Source organism: Protopterus annectens, chromosome 9.part0 (genome assembly GCF_019279795.1).
Source record: "Protopterus annectens isolate FY-2018-M chromosome 9.part0, PAN1.0, whole genome shotgun sequence".
NCBI lineage: Eukaryota > Metazoa > Chordata > Ceratodontiformes > Protopteridae > Protopterus > Protopterus annectens.
In genome coordinates this window covers 1,924,482,507-1,924,500,473 of record NC_056743.1, presented here as the reverse complement: position 1 = coordinate 1,924,500,473, position 17,967 = coordinate 1,924,482,507, and the positions used below count along the sequence as shown (strand labels likewise).

The 17,967-nt window shown below is 38.0% G+C and overlaps 1 protein-coding gene across 1 annotated transcript in view; it reads right to left on the bottom strand.

The window, feature by feature from the left end:
• The window catches only part of MAN2B1 (mannosidase alpha class 2B member 1), a 1,009,708-nt gene extending 1,003,443 nt beyond the window's left edge, over positions 1 to 6,265 (bottom strand). The window contains exon 1 of the mRNA XM_044084731.1: positions 6,103 to 6,265. Within this exon, the coding sequence (XP_043940666.1) occupies positions 6,103 to 6,216 (114 nt within the window). The 5' untranslated portion in view covers positions 6,217 to 6,265. The remainder of the gene's footprint in view (positions 1 to 6,102) is intronic.
• Positions 6,266 to 17,967: the final 11,702 nt, after the last annotated feature.

Here is a 17,967-nt window from a genome sequence, read left to right as displayed (position 1 = left end):
CCTCGTGCACACACTGTGATGCTGTCCTGTCCCAGTGCAGCCCCCCCTCGTCCACACACTGTGATGCTGTGCTGTCCCAGTGCAGCCCCCCCTCATGCACACACTGTGATGCTGTGCTGTACCAGGGCATCCTCCCCCCGTGCACACAATGTGATGTGGTGCTGTACCAGGGCAGCCTCCCCCCGTGCACACAATGTGATGTGGTGCTGTACCAGCACAGCCTCCCCCCATGCCCAACCTGTGATGTGGTGCTGTACCATTGCAACTCACCCCGTGCACACACTGTGATGTGGTGCTGTACCAGGGCAGCCTCCCCCCCGTGCACACACTGATGTGGTGCTGTACCATTGCAGCCCCCCCTCTGCACACACTGTGGTGTGGTGCTGTACCAATGCAGCCTCCCTCTCCGCACATTGTGATGTTTTCCATGTTATTTTCAGTAAACTTATTTTTTAATGTATTGTTACTTCTGTTAGTAAAGAAAATCCAGACGCCTCTTACTGCGTACTGAATGTTAGTATTAACACACATGCAAATACACTGCTTCAAAGAAATCCATAAATAAACTAAATGTGCTACATTGTGAGGGACTAAAGGCAAAAAATTAAGTATAAGGTAGCTCTGAAAAAAGCATGAAGGAATACAAAGTGTGTGAAGGGAAAAGGGCTACTGCAGTTGCTTGCGTACTACTTGCGCACAACACACCTCCTTGAAAATACTGCTAGACAAATCTCCATTTCAACATCAGATCCTATAAACTACATAGTCCTATCAGAACCTAAACCTAAAACTCCCACCCAGTTCCTAATCAGACTCCTCAGTCCTTTACCTTTACACTCCACTCCTCCTCCCTAACCCTAACTCCCTATAATAAACTTCCCTCCTACTCCCAAAACTTAAAATTCCCCTCTCACTTCATAAGCCTAACCCCCACCGCTTCTTCCCCACCAGCTGCTTGCCCAAACTCATATTCAAATTTGAGCATGAGCAACACCAAACAAAAATACAAGATGCTCTAGTCTCTGGCTTTGAGACCATAGTTTAAGTGCTCGGGACTCAAGCACTTGTAGGACACTCAGGGGAATATGCAGTCTTGTTGAAAACGTATGGCAAAAGCTCTATTTAAAACAAAAAAATATTTACTTAGTAATAAACATGCTTTTTTTCTTAAAGCACACGGATATCTTTATCTGAAATGAATGAATGAATTATGTGGATAACAATACTTTCTTCAATACGATGCTATTACAGTAATTAAAAAAAAAAAAACAATACAGGGAAAAGGCAGTATTTAGTTTATAATTAAAATTCAAAATTTATAGGCTATTAAAGCAACTGTTACAACCGACAAATTCCACCTCTAATGGTGACAAACCACAGCATGAACTGTGAAATTTTGCTTCTGTTTTTGGCAGCTGTCCAACTTTAGACTGCAGTACAAGTGTTTAGACACATTAAAAAGACCTTCTGTATTCTTTTATACAGAAGACTAACAGGATTCTATGACAGAAGTTTGATTTATGTATCATTTATTTATTTATTGATTGAAATTTGATTACTGAGAAAGTCCAATTGGGTAGAAGCCCATTTTCAGCAGAGGCCCACGGAGAAAAACTTCAAATGATTACAAAACGTTTTAAGAATAATTTTACAATCAAGAAAAAAATAAATAAATAAAATCTACAACAAATTAGACATAATATAAAACATCAGTTAAGAATCCAAACAAGTTTTATGACAATCACTTAATATTTAGAGAAATGTTAGACAGTTTGCAGAGACGTTAATGGTAAGTTAGTATACTGCACACAGGACTGCAAAAGGAAGTGAGGGGTTATGTGAGATTTATCTTTTGCAAACAAGAAACAACTTTCATGTACGATTGCAAACATTCATTACAAACCTCACTGACATAATTGTAGTTGCAAACATTATACATCACTTATAATCTATCCAGTCATTGTCCATCAAACATGACACAGCTCATTCAAATTCTGCCTTGTTTTAAACCTCGTTCCTCCTGTGCATGTATTGCTCCCACAATTCCCATTTTTTTCCTATGTAATTTGCTCCTACCCTTTTCTAAAGGGCCAAATTCCTGTTATTTTTGCTCTGTTACTATATTTGCTACTTCTAGTAAAGTTGGTTTAGACTGAGTTCCATTTTCCAGTAATTGCTTTTTTGGAAGCCACCATAATTAGACAGTTTATGGTATATTTAGAGAGAGACAGAGAGACAGGGAAGAGAACTTAACAGAAAGCGAAGAAGGGAGAGTAAGGAGGTATAAGGAATGAAAAGGTGCTTGTTCACATTTAGGGATATACTTTATCCTGGTTTTGAGCAGGAACAGAATCAGATTTTAGCTATGATTAAAGTATGTATACATAATTTAAATGACTGCAATACAAGAAGTATCATAGTACCGCACCTCTATTAATTTATGTACAAATTTAGCTGCAACACAGCATACCAATGTGCAGGCTAAAATGGAGAATATCATAACCTTCATGTCATTCAAGAAACTACTACGTATCTTTTTTATGTATACCATCTATCTGAACTTGTGTGCTTATAAAATCTAACCCAATTGCCATTATTGCACAGCACCAACATATTCATGAGCAGAAAAAAAAAACAACCACAAAGGTTACATTCTCTTGTTCACACTACGATAAAAATCCTTTACTTCACATGTTTACTGTGCAAAACCAAAACACCAAGTGTCAAATCAAGACATGGGTACAGGCAAGAAACTACAGTACAGTGAATCTACAAGTTAACCACAATGATCTACAAAGTAAAGTCAAGTAATGTCCAAAAGGTGTTATAATAACATAGAATTAAACAAGTTATTGATTCAGAATTTCTCTGTAACAAACTTAATAAGCATAAACATGTTACTTTATGTACAACACATATTTGCAATTAAATTCCACAGTAATACTATGGGACAGTTTTGCAGAACAAATACAGTAGATTAAAATGGGCATGATGAGTATTTAGACTGATGCCCACAAAAGTGCACTTGCATTTTTTTTTTAATTTAATTTAAAGATAAACAGTATCACCACTCTGCGATAACTTCTCCCAAAATAAAATTGCACAAACAGTAATAAAAAAGCTGATGGGAGAATATAAAGGCAGGTACCAGTATTTTGCATAAGCTATTCAGCCAACGAACAGTTCAATATGCCTTTCAGCTAGCAAGCAGTTCAGTAAGCTGGTTTGCGATCAAACAAACACAACAGCAAAACAAAAAGCCTTTCGGCACAGTAGTCACAAAAATTCACGAACAAATTTTCGCTCTACTTCTCTAAGTCCACAGGTTATTTCCACATCACCAACTTCCACTGTTAGACAAACAATAAAGCCACATACAATAAAAAGCTGTATTTGCACGTAAAACAGGCTAGCGCTTTCACCCGTAGGCTTCCTCAGGCCAATGACTCATGCAGCTTACATGGCCTTTTTATACATATTCTTTAACAATTATCCTATAATCATTTCCTATACCTTAATTATCTAATCAATCAAAATTAAAATCAATCCAAATTACTTCCTATATAAAGCGCTATATTTAACTAAAATCTTTAAATAAATGTTTATGTATAAATACCGCACAGACATTTAAATGCATGTATTTATGTTTTTCATATACATGACATTATCCTATAAGAAATATATATATATATATATATATATATATATAAATAAATAAATGTATATAAAATATATACATATATTTTTATTCATATGCCTATAAATATACATATAAAGTGTGATTATACACAAATAGACATAATTATTAGCATAGCCTAATATCAATGTAATATAAAAATGCATCCTTATATAAAAACATACCAATAAAACATATACAATATAATACACAATATCAAGCTTGTGCCCATACATAATTTATTCTATTTCCACTGGTGGGTTCTACATTGTAACTTCCTGCCTTTTAATGCTGGCTTTATGGGAATCCTATCATTCAACCCTGGTGGCTGGTCAGCCCTAAGTCTAATTATCCATTTCATTTTGTTTTGTTCGGTCCTTAGATACATCTCCTCATCTAATAGTTACATAATTATGCTGAACTACCATGAACTTAAACTTATGTTCTGTGGAAGTCTCCATGAGATTGAGAGATCGTAGAGAACACTTGTATAATATTAAAATGAAAACGAGTAATAATGCATTATCAAAATACATAATGGAGACTTCCACAGAACATAAGTTTTTAAGTTCATGGTAGTTCAGCACAATCATGTAACTATTAGACGAGGAGATATATCTAATAGAACCGAACAAAATGAAATGGATAATTAGACTTGGGGCTGACCAGCCACCAGGGTTGAATGATAGGATTCCCATAAAGCCAGCATTAAAAGGCAGGAAGTTACAATGTAGAACCCACCAGTGGAAATAGAATAAATTATGTATGGGCACAAGCTTGATATTGTGTATTGTATTATATATATGTTTTATTGGTATGTTTTTATATAAGGATGCATTTTCATAGGAGATTGATATTAGGCTGTGCTAATATCACACTTTATATGTATATTTATATGCATATGAATAAAAATATATGTAAATATTTTATATTTATATATATATATATATTTATATATATATATATATTTCTTATAGGATTATATCATGTATATGCACAAACATAAATACATGCATTTAAATGTCTGTGTGGTATTTATACATAAACATTTATTTAAAGATTTTAGTTTTAGTTCGATATAGCACTTTATATAGGAAGTAATGTGGACTGATTTTAATTTAATTGATTGATTAAATAATTAATTTATAGGAAAAGATTATAGGATAATTGTTATAGAATATGTATACAAAGGCCATGTAAGCTGCATGAGTTATTGGCCTGAGGAAGCCTACGGGTGAAAGCGCTAGCCTATTTTACGTGCAAATAAAGCTTTTTATTGTATGTGGCTTTATTGTTTGTCTAACAGTGGAAGTTGGTGATGTGGAAATAACCTGTGGACTTTAGAGAAGTAGAGCGAACATTTGTTCGTGAATTTTTGTAACTACTGCGCCGAAAGGCTTTTTGTTTTGCTGTTGTGTTTGTTTGATCGCAAACCAGCTTACTGAACTGCTTGCTAGCTGAAAGGCATATTGAACTGTTCGTTGGCTGAATAGCTTATGCAAAATACTGGTACCTGCCTTTATATTCTCCCATCAGCTTTTTTATTACTATTATTTTAATTTGCTTAAATCTGGACTAGTATGGCATTTCTGTTTATATTCGCTTAGAAAAATGCGATAAAACACTGCAAATTCACTACTAAGGAGCTCAATCACAGTGATCAACGCTGAATTTAACTTGTCAGAAACACACTTCCCGATATTACTTATAAACATATCTCTCAATTATCCAGATTTTAGCAGGACGCCCAGAATTTTGCCTCATAATTTTTTGGTATATTCCTCACAAAATGTGTTTTTCTGGCAAATCGTCGAGAATTAAAGTCACTAAATAATAAGAAGCATTTGTTTCAGACTTCATGTCATTTATAAAAATATATTCGAACGCAAAACTTGAAAACATAGAAGGCTGCTTAAAATAATAAGAGCAATGTTTAAAATTTGTCCCTATTTGGGGGCCTTTGCACCCCCCCCCTTTTTTTTTAAGGTTGTCCAGATTTCTTGTACTAAGAAGTTGGGAGGTATGCTTGCAACGATTAGCATTCAGTTTCGGTTATTTTGGGACAGAGAGGATAACATTTAAGTAGTAAATATTACGATCTAATAACAGCTTCATGAGTGATAACTACAAAGTTGTAACAAATTATCATATAACATAAGTTGAAAGCATTGCAAAAAGAGGAACTACTATCTATCTAGAAGTACACTCGCCCCCTTCTGTATCTAGAAGTACCCTCACTCACTAAACACTCGTCGTCGTCCCCAGTACACTAGCTGAAAACAGAATAACCACTACTGAGAATATGAACCTGTCGTTAACCTGTCAACACTGCATTCCTTCGGATCCCCACTTGCAAACAGTCCTAAAGTCAAAGACTGCTCCCACGTTTTACTTAAGAAAAGGTACACACTACCAGCAGTACTCACTTGGTACCCACAGCCTCCTGAACCACTTGGGATTGGCCCAGCCAGCACTACCAGAAAAAGTAGCTGCCACAGAAATGCGGCTATTACAAAACAGCTGCCAGTTCCCAAAGCCATCTTTGGAGTGAAACCAGAACTTCGACTGCTTGTCAGCTGACAGGCTCCCTATCATGTGACACCACGTCCACACGCCCAAGTACACTCTCTCAGAGCGCGTGACCCAGTTTTTGTAGGGAGCCACGTCTTCGTCTCGTGAGTCGTTGGAGTCGAGAAACTGGGTGGTACTAGTTTTGGGGGTCGACAGACTGGACAGTACTCTTTTGTAAAGAAAGTAATTGAAGTACTCCGTACGTTTCAACCTTCCAGCTCCAGAATGTGAACACACAGTGATATCTAACTACTTCAACTATGAAGCTCACTAGGTGAATAACGTGTTACTTTATACGCATTCTTTTGATGAATTATATGAGTCGGTATTATTTCCCATGGATATCAGTGAAAAGTGAACGTTTATTTTTGGCAAGAAAATTAGGGTTTGGGCACTGTTTTTACCTATGGTTTAGCTTGCAAAATTGCACATTTACTTAAAATATCCAATTTGGTTATCTGAAAAGGTGTTAACCCTAAACTACTGCGGATTTTTAAAATGGTCCATGGATAGAAACAACAATCTTAAAAAATGCTGTATTTTATGTGTAAGTAGTCAAATATGTAGTCAGCTTATTGTCTTAGTGTCTCATGGGATGGGTGGGATTCGAACACTCTAGTTTAGGACAAGGCTACTGCTGACATGCCTTTCAATTCTCCGGATTTTTGTGTCATACTTTTGATCTGTTTCTCATAAAAAATGTGGTTTTCTGGCAAATCACTGGAGTGATTTAAGGACTAAAGTCACTAAATGAGTTTCAGACTTCATATTCTTCTGAAAAATGCAGGCCAAGACAAATCCTGTTATTCTGTCAACTTCCCCCCCCCCCCCCCCCCCCCATTATGTCAGGCTTTGTCCAGACCTCTTCTGCTAAGAGGTATGCTGCTGCATGACCTGAGTATGAAACGGGTAAGGGGTGTGCCATTTAAAACTGAGAATCAAAATTCCCCACCCAGGCTTCTGTTGCTTGGCTGTCAGCCTTTTTATCTCGTAAGGTCAAGAAGAGGGGGCATAAACTGCCCAAACTCGAATGCTTTTTAAATACTGGGATTATTCATTAATTTACTTTACAATTTGTTGATCGTGTAGGTGGGCTGGTCAATGACCATTTTCAGCCCCGACCTGAGCTCATAGGAGAGCTAAAAGAAATTATAGTCATTCATTTACAGTAAATATTTTAATATCGCAATACAGCTGCTGATACTGCTGTACAAGGTAACTTCAGCAACGTTTACAGTAGCAAATTAAGCACTTGAATAGAATAAGTAAAAACATTTGTCTTGACAAGGTTTGTTGTTCTAGTGTGTAATCCTCATCAAACCTCTCTAGAATACCTGCTTATAAGAAATGTTCCTCATTTTCACTCTTAAAAGTCCAAGGCACTCTGTGTTTCATATTGAAAGGGTCAGTCTCACATTCAGTGCTGATTTAAATGATATCCATGGTAAATAATACTCAATTATATTAATTCATTAACAGAATGTTTTAGAAGTATAAAGTAACACATTTCAAACATCCACTAAGCTTCTTGGTTAAAGTTGTTAGTAAGATGCTGCTTAGTTTTTATTTTTTTGCCCATTTGTTCCACTTTAAGAGAGGAATAGTTCCACATTTTGGAGATGGAAGGTTGGGAACTGTGATCCTTAACGCACTTGTTACAAAAAAATTGCTTGACAGACTGAGCAAAATTTGTAGACAAATCAGGGATATTCTTTAAAATTTGACATTTGGTCCACCCATAGTTCTCAACTTTTACCTCTGGTCCACCCATAGTTCTCAACTTTTACCTCCAGCATTAAGGGGGGAAAAAAAGAAAAGTCCTACCTCATAAACACTTTTTAAAAACTCTGATCCTATTAACTTACAACTTCTCAAAACATTTGCAACTTTTAGGAGGGACTATGCTAAGCTTACATAAAATATTAGGGACATCTTTGCAAAACAGGAATAGTTGAAATGTATGGTAGGAAACCAGTTTACGTTTGGGCCAAGAAATAGGAGGGGGTACTGCAAGGCTTCATGGGTAGATACATTCTGTTTCTGAGTAGGATTACCTCTTGTCCTTCTCACAGGAAAGTCTTGATTTGGGCACTTGTGTCATGAAAAAATATGGTAAATAAGAAATATTCTGATATGTCAGGAAAACTATTTTCTAACCTTTTCTTCTTTTTAATATTTTCTTTGGCCCTTGTCTGCCATCAATCATGCATGCCTTCACTGGATAGACTCAAATCATTTATTCCTCCATGGTTAGGAGTTCTCAGAACCAGAATAGTGAGAGACGCTTGGAGAGGCATTTTTTCAGGCAGCTATGAGAGATGTTTGTCTTCTCGCCAGTATCCCAGATAAAAGGACATTTTTGAATGGCGTAACCCTATCCCCAAAGCTACATGCATTACCACTGGGACTCAAAATGGTGTCCTTCTGCAAGCTCACAGTTCATGTGCTCATCGATGAGGGTTGCCACCAGATGGTGGCTTGGCGGGCAGAAAGTCTGCCCCTGCATCCCTAAGCAATGCCACTTCTCCTCTGATTGTGGTAGTATATATCTTGCTCAGTGCCGCACTCTCCCTACAGTTCAAAGAACTGCTCCTACCCTGCCAGCTGGATGGAGCACCCAAGTAGCTAAAGGAACCCTGGTTGCCTGGGCCGTAATCAGGGCTTTGTCCCTTTATACCACTAGAGAAGGTTAAATGTAATTTTATTTTTCTAACTTTATCCTTAATGTTGCAGAAGCTATCATACTGTATATGAAACACATTTGTATTGTACACAATAACAGAAATGGCTACACTTCTACAAAGGTGAGGCCTTTATTTGCTAATGAAATAAAAATGTGTGTTTTGCATTGGTTGAATGTTTTATCCCACAAAAGCTGATGTTTTGATAAGTACTGCTCACTTTATGCAATTGAAAAGGTGGCAACCATCTTGATTGTAAAAGAATCAGTGTAGGCACCGTCTTGAACTTCAGGACAAGTATGATTTGGTGGAGCATATTTAGAAAGGATTGAGTGCTCTGCACTGTTATAAGGCCCTTTTGAAGTGTGGTATTATTAATACTGTCAGTGTAAATGTGAGTTCAGAAGCAGGAGAACAAACATCCAGAAGACAGTTCAAAGACTCGTTTATGAGGTGATACTCTTATGTAGGACTTGTGTATGTATTGGATACTCTTAGTGTAGTCTATTAACAGTAGTATTTTGGATGGACAGGATTGTGGTTGACATTAATTATTTATTTTCTTTGTTAAGTAGAGCAGATCACTGACCAAGATGTGCAAGTAAAAGTTACTTCGCAGTTATAGCAGCTCAATTAAGAATCATAGTAGCTATTTGCAATGAATGTCAGGTTGGGATGTAGACTATTAAGCAGTAGACTTATCAGATATGGTTAAATGAACTTCCACAATATGACCTAACAAAATAGTATGTATTTATTTGCATTTGGTTACGTGGCAGGTCCAACTGTGTCCAGCAAGTCCCCTTTTCAGAGGAGGACTGGGAAAAAAAAACTCTAAAACATAATTTAGAGAGAGAGAAACCTACAAAGAGATTACATTTATTACTGAGTACAAACAATATTTAAAGTACTACAGATTCAGCATAGACTAGGTGTGTTGACGCGTGTAACTAGTAGCAGTTATCAAAGAAGGAAAAGAAAAAAAAAGGGGGGGGTTACAGTGAAGAAGGAAGTAGTTAAGATAAGCCAGACATATAACTGTGGGAACAGGCGAGTACAAGAAAAGAAAGAGATCAAGAATTAAATGTTTACAAAATCCAAAGTTACTGAAATAAGTGCAAACTCTGCAAAGCTGAGTGTAAAAGTAGGTGAGGGGGATTGCATTATTAATCTGCATGATCAAAGTTACAGAACAAAAGGCTCCATCACAAGTTATGGGAAAACAATTCTGGAGTTACTGATGACAGGAGAAACACTGGAGTTTGGGTGAAGAAAGGGGGGTAACTGATTAACTAGAATTGGAAGAGGAGAGGTAGACGTTAGAGTTAAGGAAATGAGTGTGGAGAGAAGATGGCATCAGGTTCCAGAGTGTGACCACATGGCATTAGTACAAGGTTTCACAATGTGCATGCATCAGGTTCCAGAGTGTGACCACATGGCATTAGTACAAGGCTTCACAATGTGCATGTACCAGGTTCCAGAGTTTGACCACATGGCATTAGTACAAGGCTTCACAATGTGCATGCATCAGGTTCCAGAGTGTGACCACATGTCATTAGTACAAGGTTTCACAATGTGCATGCATCAGGTTCCAAAGTTTGACCACATGGCATTAGTTAAAGGCTTCACAGTATGCATCATCAGGTTCCAGAGTTTGACCACATGGCATTAGTACAAGGCTTCAGAATGTGCATCATCAGGTTCCAGAGTTTGACCACATGGCATTAGTTCAAAGCTGCACAATGTGCATGCACCAGATTCCAGAGTTGGACCACATGGCATTAGTACAAGCCTTCACAATGTGCATGCATCAGGTTCCAGAGTTTGACCACATGGCATTAGATCAGGTTCCAGAGTTTGACCACATGGCATTAGTACAAGGCTTCATAATCTGCATGCATCAGGTCCCAGAGTTTGACCACATGGCATTAGTACAGGGCTTCACAATGTGCAAGCATCAGGTTCCAGAGTTTTTTTCACATGGCTTTAGTACAAGGTTCCACAATGTGCATGCACCAGGTTCCAGAGTTTGACCACATGGCATTAGTACAAGGCTTCACAATGTGCGTGCATCAGGTTCTAGAGTTTGACCACATGGCATTAGTACAAGGCTTCACAATGTGCATGCACCAGGTTCCAGAGTTTGACCACATGGCATTAGTATAAGGCTTCACAATGCACATGCACCAGGTTCCAAAGTCTGACCACATGGCATTAGTACAAGGCTTCAGAATGTGCATCATTGGGTTCCAGAGTTTAACCACATAACATTAGTTCAAGGCTTCACAATGTGCATGCATCAGCTTCCAGAGTTTGACCATATGGCATTCGTACAAGGTTTCACAATGTAAATTTGAGCGCTTCTCGTGATAGACAAGGTATTTGTCTTTAGAGTAGAGTTCTATTGTGGGACAGTACCACATCATCAATGAGATAGGGAAAGATAGTTGGATGGAGTGAGATACCTTTAGCCAGGCATATTAAAAGTGTCTGTGAAATTCCATCTCGTTGTTTTATGTAGAGCAAAGCAATGATGAGTTCTGCTAGGGGGATTAGAGGCAAATTTAGCTATTTTGTTATAGCATTATTGTTGTCTTTGTTGTTGAGTATTATGAAAGTTAGTGTAGATTTGGGAGGTAGAGAGCAGACCGGGTAGGAGGTAAGCACTGGCTGTATCCTTTTTTCTATGAGATAGGTTTTGATTCTGTTTAAGGAATCTAGTTTATGATGAATTTTTTATGACATTGGATATATCAATGTCAAATTATAATTTATTGTCTAGGGTAACTCAGAGGAGTTTGGTATTTGGGTCAATATCCAGGCTAATATTGTTGGAAGAGGAAATGGAAAAATAGTACGTGTGACAGGACTGGATGTACGTAGAAAGAGCATGGCTTTTGTCTTTTAGCATTCGGTATTAGGTCATGCTGTTGTAGCCAGATTTCAGTTAAGGAGTATGAGTCCTGGGTTTTGGCTTGCAGTTCATAATGTATGGAGAACTGCAAACATGGGAAGACTTGTATATATTGAATAAGGGACCAGAAGCAGTATGTACATCATTGACATTAAACAATAGGCCCAGTGTAGAGCCTTGAGGGGATGCCTATGTTTATAATATTAACAATTGTGTAGGATTGTCTTTTACTTCAAATATCACATCCAAAGTTGTGGTTCATTTGCTCTCAGCTGAATGCTCATCTGTGTATTTAAATGCAAAAAACTTAAATACATAGACACTTACTTTCATTTTGTATAACCTTGGCGACAGTATATTTATAGTCCAGGGGTATGCACCAGAGTCCCAACATTGGGGGGTGCAGGGAGGCTTACCCCACTGCACAAGGCACTCTTCTAAACAATCTGAGATTTGTGAGTATTCCTTGATGAGACAAATCAGTAATTAGTTATTGATATTTCAGAAGTTTTTATTCAAGCTAGTACATTAGATCCTTGTAGTAGCTGTTACAGAAAATAGGGAACAGAATTGTGAATAATAAAGGAGAATGATCCATGGGGGAGGGGGTGCTTCTTATTTGAGAAAGTTAATTCTAGGGGAAAATGTGAAAGGTACTGTTCCTGGGATTAAGTGACATGGTTTGTAGAATATGCATGTGTGTTGTACCTTTTAAGAAGCATTTCCAAGCACGTGCATATAAATAGCAAGCGCGTGTTAGCTTCAGTGCCATTTTGTGAGTGCAGCCAGAGAGTGAACATATATGTGACAGAGAGTCAGTTTGTTTATAAGTTTATCTAAGTTAAAGTTATTGCCTCATTACTGATGCGTTTATACATAATAAAGCTGCTTGAACAGAACCCATGTATGTTCATCTGTTGCATCCTGACTGGGCAAACAACATGGTTTGCTTCTAGATGACCCCAGTATTCTGAAAGCATTTGCACTGTACACATTTACATAGATAGTTTTTAATTTAGACCAGAATTTACTGGATGAGTATGAACTTTATACTGAGCGGGAAGGATTCTTGTACTTTAGGAGGTAGAACTGAGAAAGAATGATCCATGGAACACAGTTTTGTTGATGTTTAAAAGCTTGGGGTTTGTAGGTACTTACAAGATTATTGATCCATGAAGAACTTTGGAAGCCTAGGCATACATTCCTATGAACATTTTAGCCCTTGTACTTAAGTACAAATGATTCTATTTTGAGAAAGAATAACTCAGCAAGGGGCAAGACATTTACATGTTGCCCCGGCCATATGGGATAAGGGTGCTAAATCAGGGGTGAATTTGTGGTTATTCATCCAGATTACATTTAAATAGTATTAGAGTAGTACTTTTCTTTATGTGGAGAGGAAGACAATTTCAAAGAAATGTTATTTCTTAGGATCAATATCTGTTCCATTAACATTCTGTTTATGTTTTAAAAGAGATTGAGTTTTCTTGAGTGGTTGTTTATGCCAACATTGGACTTGCGGATATGCAATAGATCTGAAATGATGGGGTCTGTTGCTCTGTAAGTGAGGCAGTGATCGCCCCTCAATAGCTTGTAAGATACCAAGAAGAGAGACATGGCTTTGCAATGGTCAGTGTAGCTTTTATGCTTTAGTCTCTTTATCTTCTTGATGATAAAGCATTGTCATTCATGTTGTGTCAAGTATTTGGACAGGTATATACAGAAGGAGGCATTGTACTCAATGATTGGCCTACTAAGTGCTGAATACAGAGGAATGATCATATGCCTGGATCTGGAGGTCATACCCTTACTAATAAGCTGTCATCCAGAAAAAAGGAGGTCATTGTCCCACTGTACTCATCCCTCATTAGACCCATTATAGAATACAATGCCCCATTTGGTATGTACCTCTCAAGACATCTGCAACAACTGGAAAGGCCACAGAAATACCTCACTAAAAGAATCACAGGCCTAAAGCAGATGCCCTACGCTGACCGCCTTAAAAAACTCCAGCTATACTCTTGTCGCATATCGTCTACTCAGTGGCGATCTTTGCTTAATATACAAGGCCATGTCAAATCCAGAGCTGTTTGACATGCTACACTTAAAGAAATCCCAATCTCTCAGAGCCACACGCTCCAGGGATCTAAACCTTGACATCACAATAAACAAAACATGCTGGAGGGATAGGATCCTGACCCAGAGACTCCCCAGACTCTGGAATAGATTACCCGTACATGTCAAGCAGAGTGCCTCTTTGGTCCTCTTCAAAAGGAACCTTGACGATTGGATGGGAGAAAGGAAATTCACCCCGAGGATCACATCAGTCGCCCTGCTAGACAGGGGTCCAGGGAAGTAAATAGTGTGGGAAGAAATAGCCAGGGAATTGTTATGGCTAGGCTTGTATAGGCCCTAGGGCTGATAGCCTAGTACCAGCCTATGAACCTACAATGATAAAGGATCTTCTATGGTAATCGAAGGACAGTTCATTATGTTCATAAGTTTCAAGGTCTCTAACTATTGGATCTGTTTTCAGGGGTGTGTTGCCAATGTGATAGTTACAGGGGATGCCATGCTTGCCAAAGGATAGTTTTATACAGTTTTTGACATTTAATTTTAGGCATATTTTTGACATCTGCTATTTGTTTGGGAAAGCTCTCTTGGAGAATCTTTGTGTCCTCTGGAGAGTTTATGATGTCACCAGGTTTACAGTCATCTGCAAACCCCGTCAGCCATAAACCATTAATATTAGCTTTGACCTCCAAGAAGTAAAGGCCAAAGAGGAGAGGCCATGGACTGAACCCTGGAGGAGGTAGAGATGCCCACTCTAATTTCTTGGGTTTTACTAGTGAGCCAGTTTGTTATCTAATGAGTTACACAGAGATTTACATTTAGCTTGGTGAGTTTATGTTGAAAGCCTTTTTTGAGGTCTAGATATTCTATTTGTACTGATTTCCTCTCTTCCATTGCTTCAGTAACTTTCTTGAAGAAGTCAACCAGGTTAAGCAGGCAGGATCTGCCTTTGACAAAAAAACAAACTGGCTTATTTATTAATTTCTCGATGATCCTTTCCATAGCCTTAGAGACGAGGCTTAGACTTATTGGTCTATAATTACATGGGCCCATTGACAACTCACCTTTATGCAGGGGGATGATTATTTCTGTCCTCCATTTGTCCAGCACAAATCCTGTTTTGAGGCTGCTATTGACTAACCTGTTTAGGGGGTTTGGCATATCCTGTTTCAGGCTGTCCATTAAGTATGCTGGTATGTAATCCAACCCTGCCGAACCAGTGTGTTTTTGACCTTGGATAATGATTTGAGGACTTGCTCATGGGATATTGGGGGAATGGTTGTGGGTATGTGATTTTTGGAATGTATGTGGGGTTTAAGTTTGAGTTTAATTTATCTGCTAGTAGATTGTCTGTGCTATCTGGGTCTGAGTATATATCATTTACTATTAGCTCTGTGCAGTGCTAAGCATTGTTACTGAGGTTTCTAATGTAGTTAAAGAAGGCTTTTTGGTTATCTTTTTCCTGGTTGGCTATTTTTACCACATATCTTTCTTTATTTGATTTGATCAAAGACTGGATCCTAGTCAAGTTTAGCAAGAGTATTTTTGGCATCTAGAGAGTTGCATTTATTTTTAAGTGCAATGAGTTTTTTCTTTTATTGTACAGGCTGTTTATATTTGGGTTCCACCACAGCACTTTATTTTTAAATTTGGCATTGTATTTCCTCTGGGGGTGCAGATGCAGGTATGAAACTATTTTCATGAGTAAAGGATTTGTTAATGAATATTCTACATATGGAGACTGGTCATCAGGTTGGAAGAGAATGTTGAATTAGGCCAGGTCATCACTGAGTTTTGTAGATTATATTTATCATAATCTTTGAATACCGAGTTATTGGAGGATACTTCCAACTTCAGTCTTAGAGTTATGGTCTGATTTATGGTCCAATTTGACTAGGAAAGAAGGTATAACTGGTAGGAAACAGAGATGTCCTATATTGGTGAGAACCAAATCAGGTATTTTGTCACCCATAGTTGGGATGTGGACTAACTGGGCCAGCAAATTTGTATTTATGAAGTCCAGAAATCTCTAGACAAACATGTTAGGGGATGTACAAGTCTTCCAGTTGACAGAGGGATAGTTGAAGTGCCTTAGGAGAATGGTGTTTGGCTGAATGAATAGAGACTCCATACTAGTCAGGTAAGAGGCATGGGTCAAGCAGAATATAGAGGAGGTCCTGCGGTTAGCTACGATGTGATAAGTGGTTCTGTTAATGGTAATTTGCACATGGACAAGTTCAGGTCTTTATCCTGTCAGAGTCTGAAGATGAAATTTTGTCTTACACGTGTCGAGATACCACCACCTTTAATGCCTGCATCTAATGCACTTTGGCAGAACTTGTAAGCATTGAAACCCTGCACTGATGGAGTGATCTCACTGGTCTTAAACCCTGCAGTGATAGAATGCTCTTACTGGTCTTAAACCCTGCAGTGATAGAATGCTCTCACTGGTCTTAAACCCTGCAGTGATAGAATGCTCTCACTGGTCTTAAACCCTGCAGTGATAGAATGCTCTCACTGGTCTTAAACCCTGCAGTGATAGAATGCTCTCACTGGTCTTAAACCCTGCAGTGATAGAATGCTCTCACTGGTCTTAAACCCTGCAGTGATAGAATGCTCTCACTGGTCTTAAACCATGCACTGATAGAGTGTTGCCACTGGCCTTGAACCACATCTCAGCAATGATGCATATATTGATGTTTTTATGGATAAGGTTTGCTTGTAGGGAGTGGAGTTCTTTAAGGCTTCTACCATTGAACAGCAATAACTTTATATTATCTGCATGCTGTTTTGTTAACGTTGTAACTTTAGAAGACTGACTTTATCTAAAAAATGGAACTATGAGAGTGGACAAGGAGTTAGTCAATAAATTAGCCCTGGGGAGGAGAGTAAGTACCGCCATCTCTGGCAAAGCAGTCAGAACTGTCTACTATCTCCTCAGACCTCAGCAGAAAGGGATTTTTGACTAAACCTAATTTGACAAACCTGATAAAAGCATGCAAAATGTTGCTCAGGGCTAGGTTCATACCTGCACTGGGCAGAGCTCCATGATTTCTTTCTCTTCATATAGTCCAGGGAGGTACATCTCAAATCATTTACCCCCATTTGTACTATGACTGCTAACAAATATATTCATAAACCCTGTACTTAGTGAGCCTATAGGGGTAGTGTCTCAATTCATAACTAATACCCCACCCTGTACTACCCTGTGGCAGTGACTGGCTGCCTTGATTCGGTCACTCAGTAACATATATCATTCCCTATTATGCTAATGTTAAATCCTAGCTTTGTCCAGTAAGATACAATGTGTGTGACTGCCTGTTGTGTGCTGAACTTTGTCATATGCCTTGGTGTTTTCAGTGACTGGAACACATTGGCTCATATATGGCAATATTAGTAATATGCAATGCAATCATAATGAAATTCATCCTCCTTGTCATGCAGTTTAGTTATGCAGCACTTGTGCACTTTGTTTAATATGGTGCAGTGTTAGTTCTTCTCCACATGGCTGTCCAAAGATCCTGTCTTTAAGGTAATTTGTATGAGAAATAGAAATTGTTGGTCCAGAAATTTCATTTATACCCGACTGTGAGTTGAATATTTGACAAGTACAAAAAAGATGGTATGTTACATGGAAGGAGCCCTGAAATTGTAAGACATTTGTATTTCAATAGAGGAAAAAAGAGAATCAAAATTACTACTGTGAACAGATAGTGAATTTCTGATAGATTTGGCATTTATTCTTTATTAGGACATAGGGTTCCAATACGCCTATATGTACTTATGTTACTTAATTAAAAAATGTACCACAGACCATGAATTTGGTGAGCTAACATGATTCATTAGTTCGAGAGATTCTTGTGCAGAATCAAAAAAAATTTGACAAGGGGTAGACTATTAAACATTAAAGAGACTCAATGCATGCAGAATAAGTGAAACTATTTAATGTAGTTAAATACCTCACTAAAGAGCTTGATTTGTGGGGAACACTCAATCGAGCAAATATGTTTCAAGTGAAAATTAGTTTGGCTGAGAAATTATGCCACTAACAG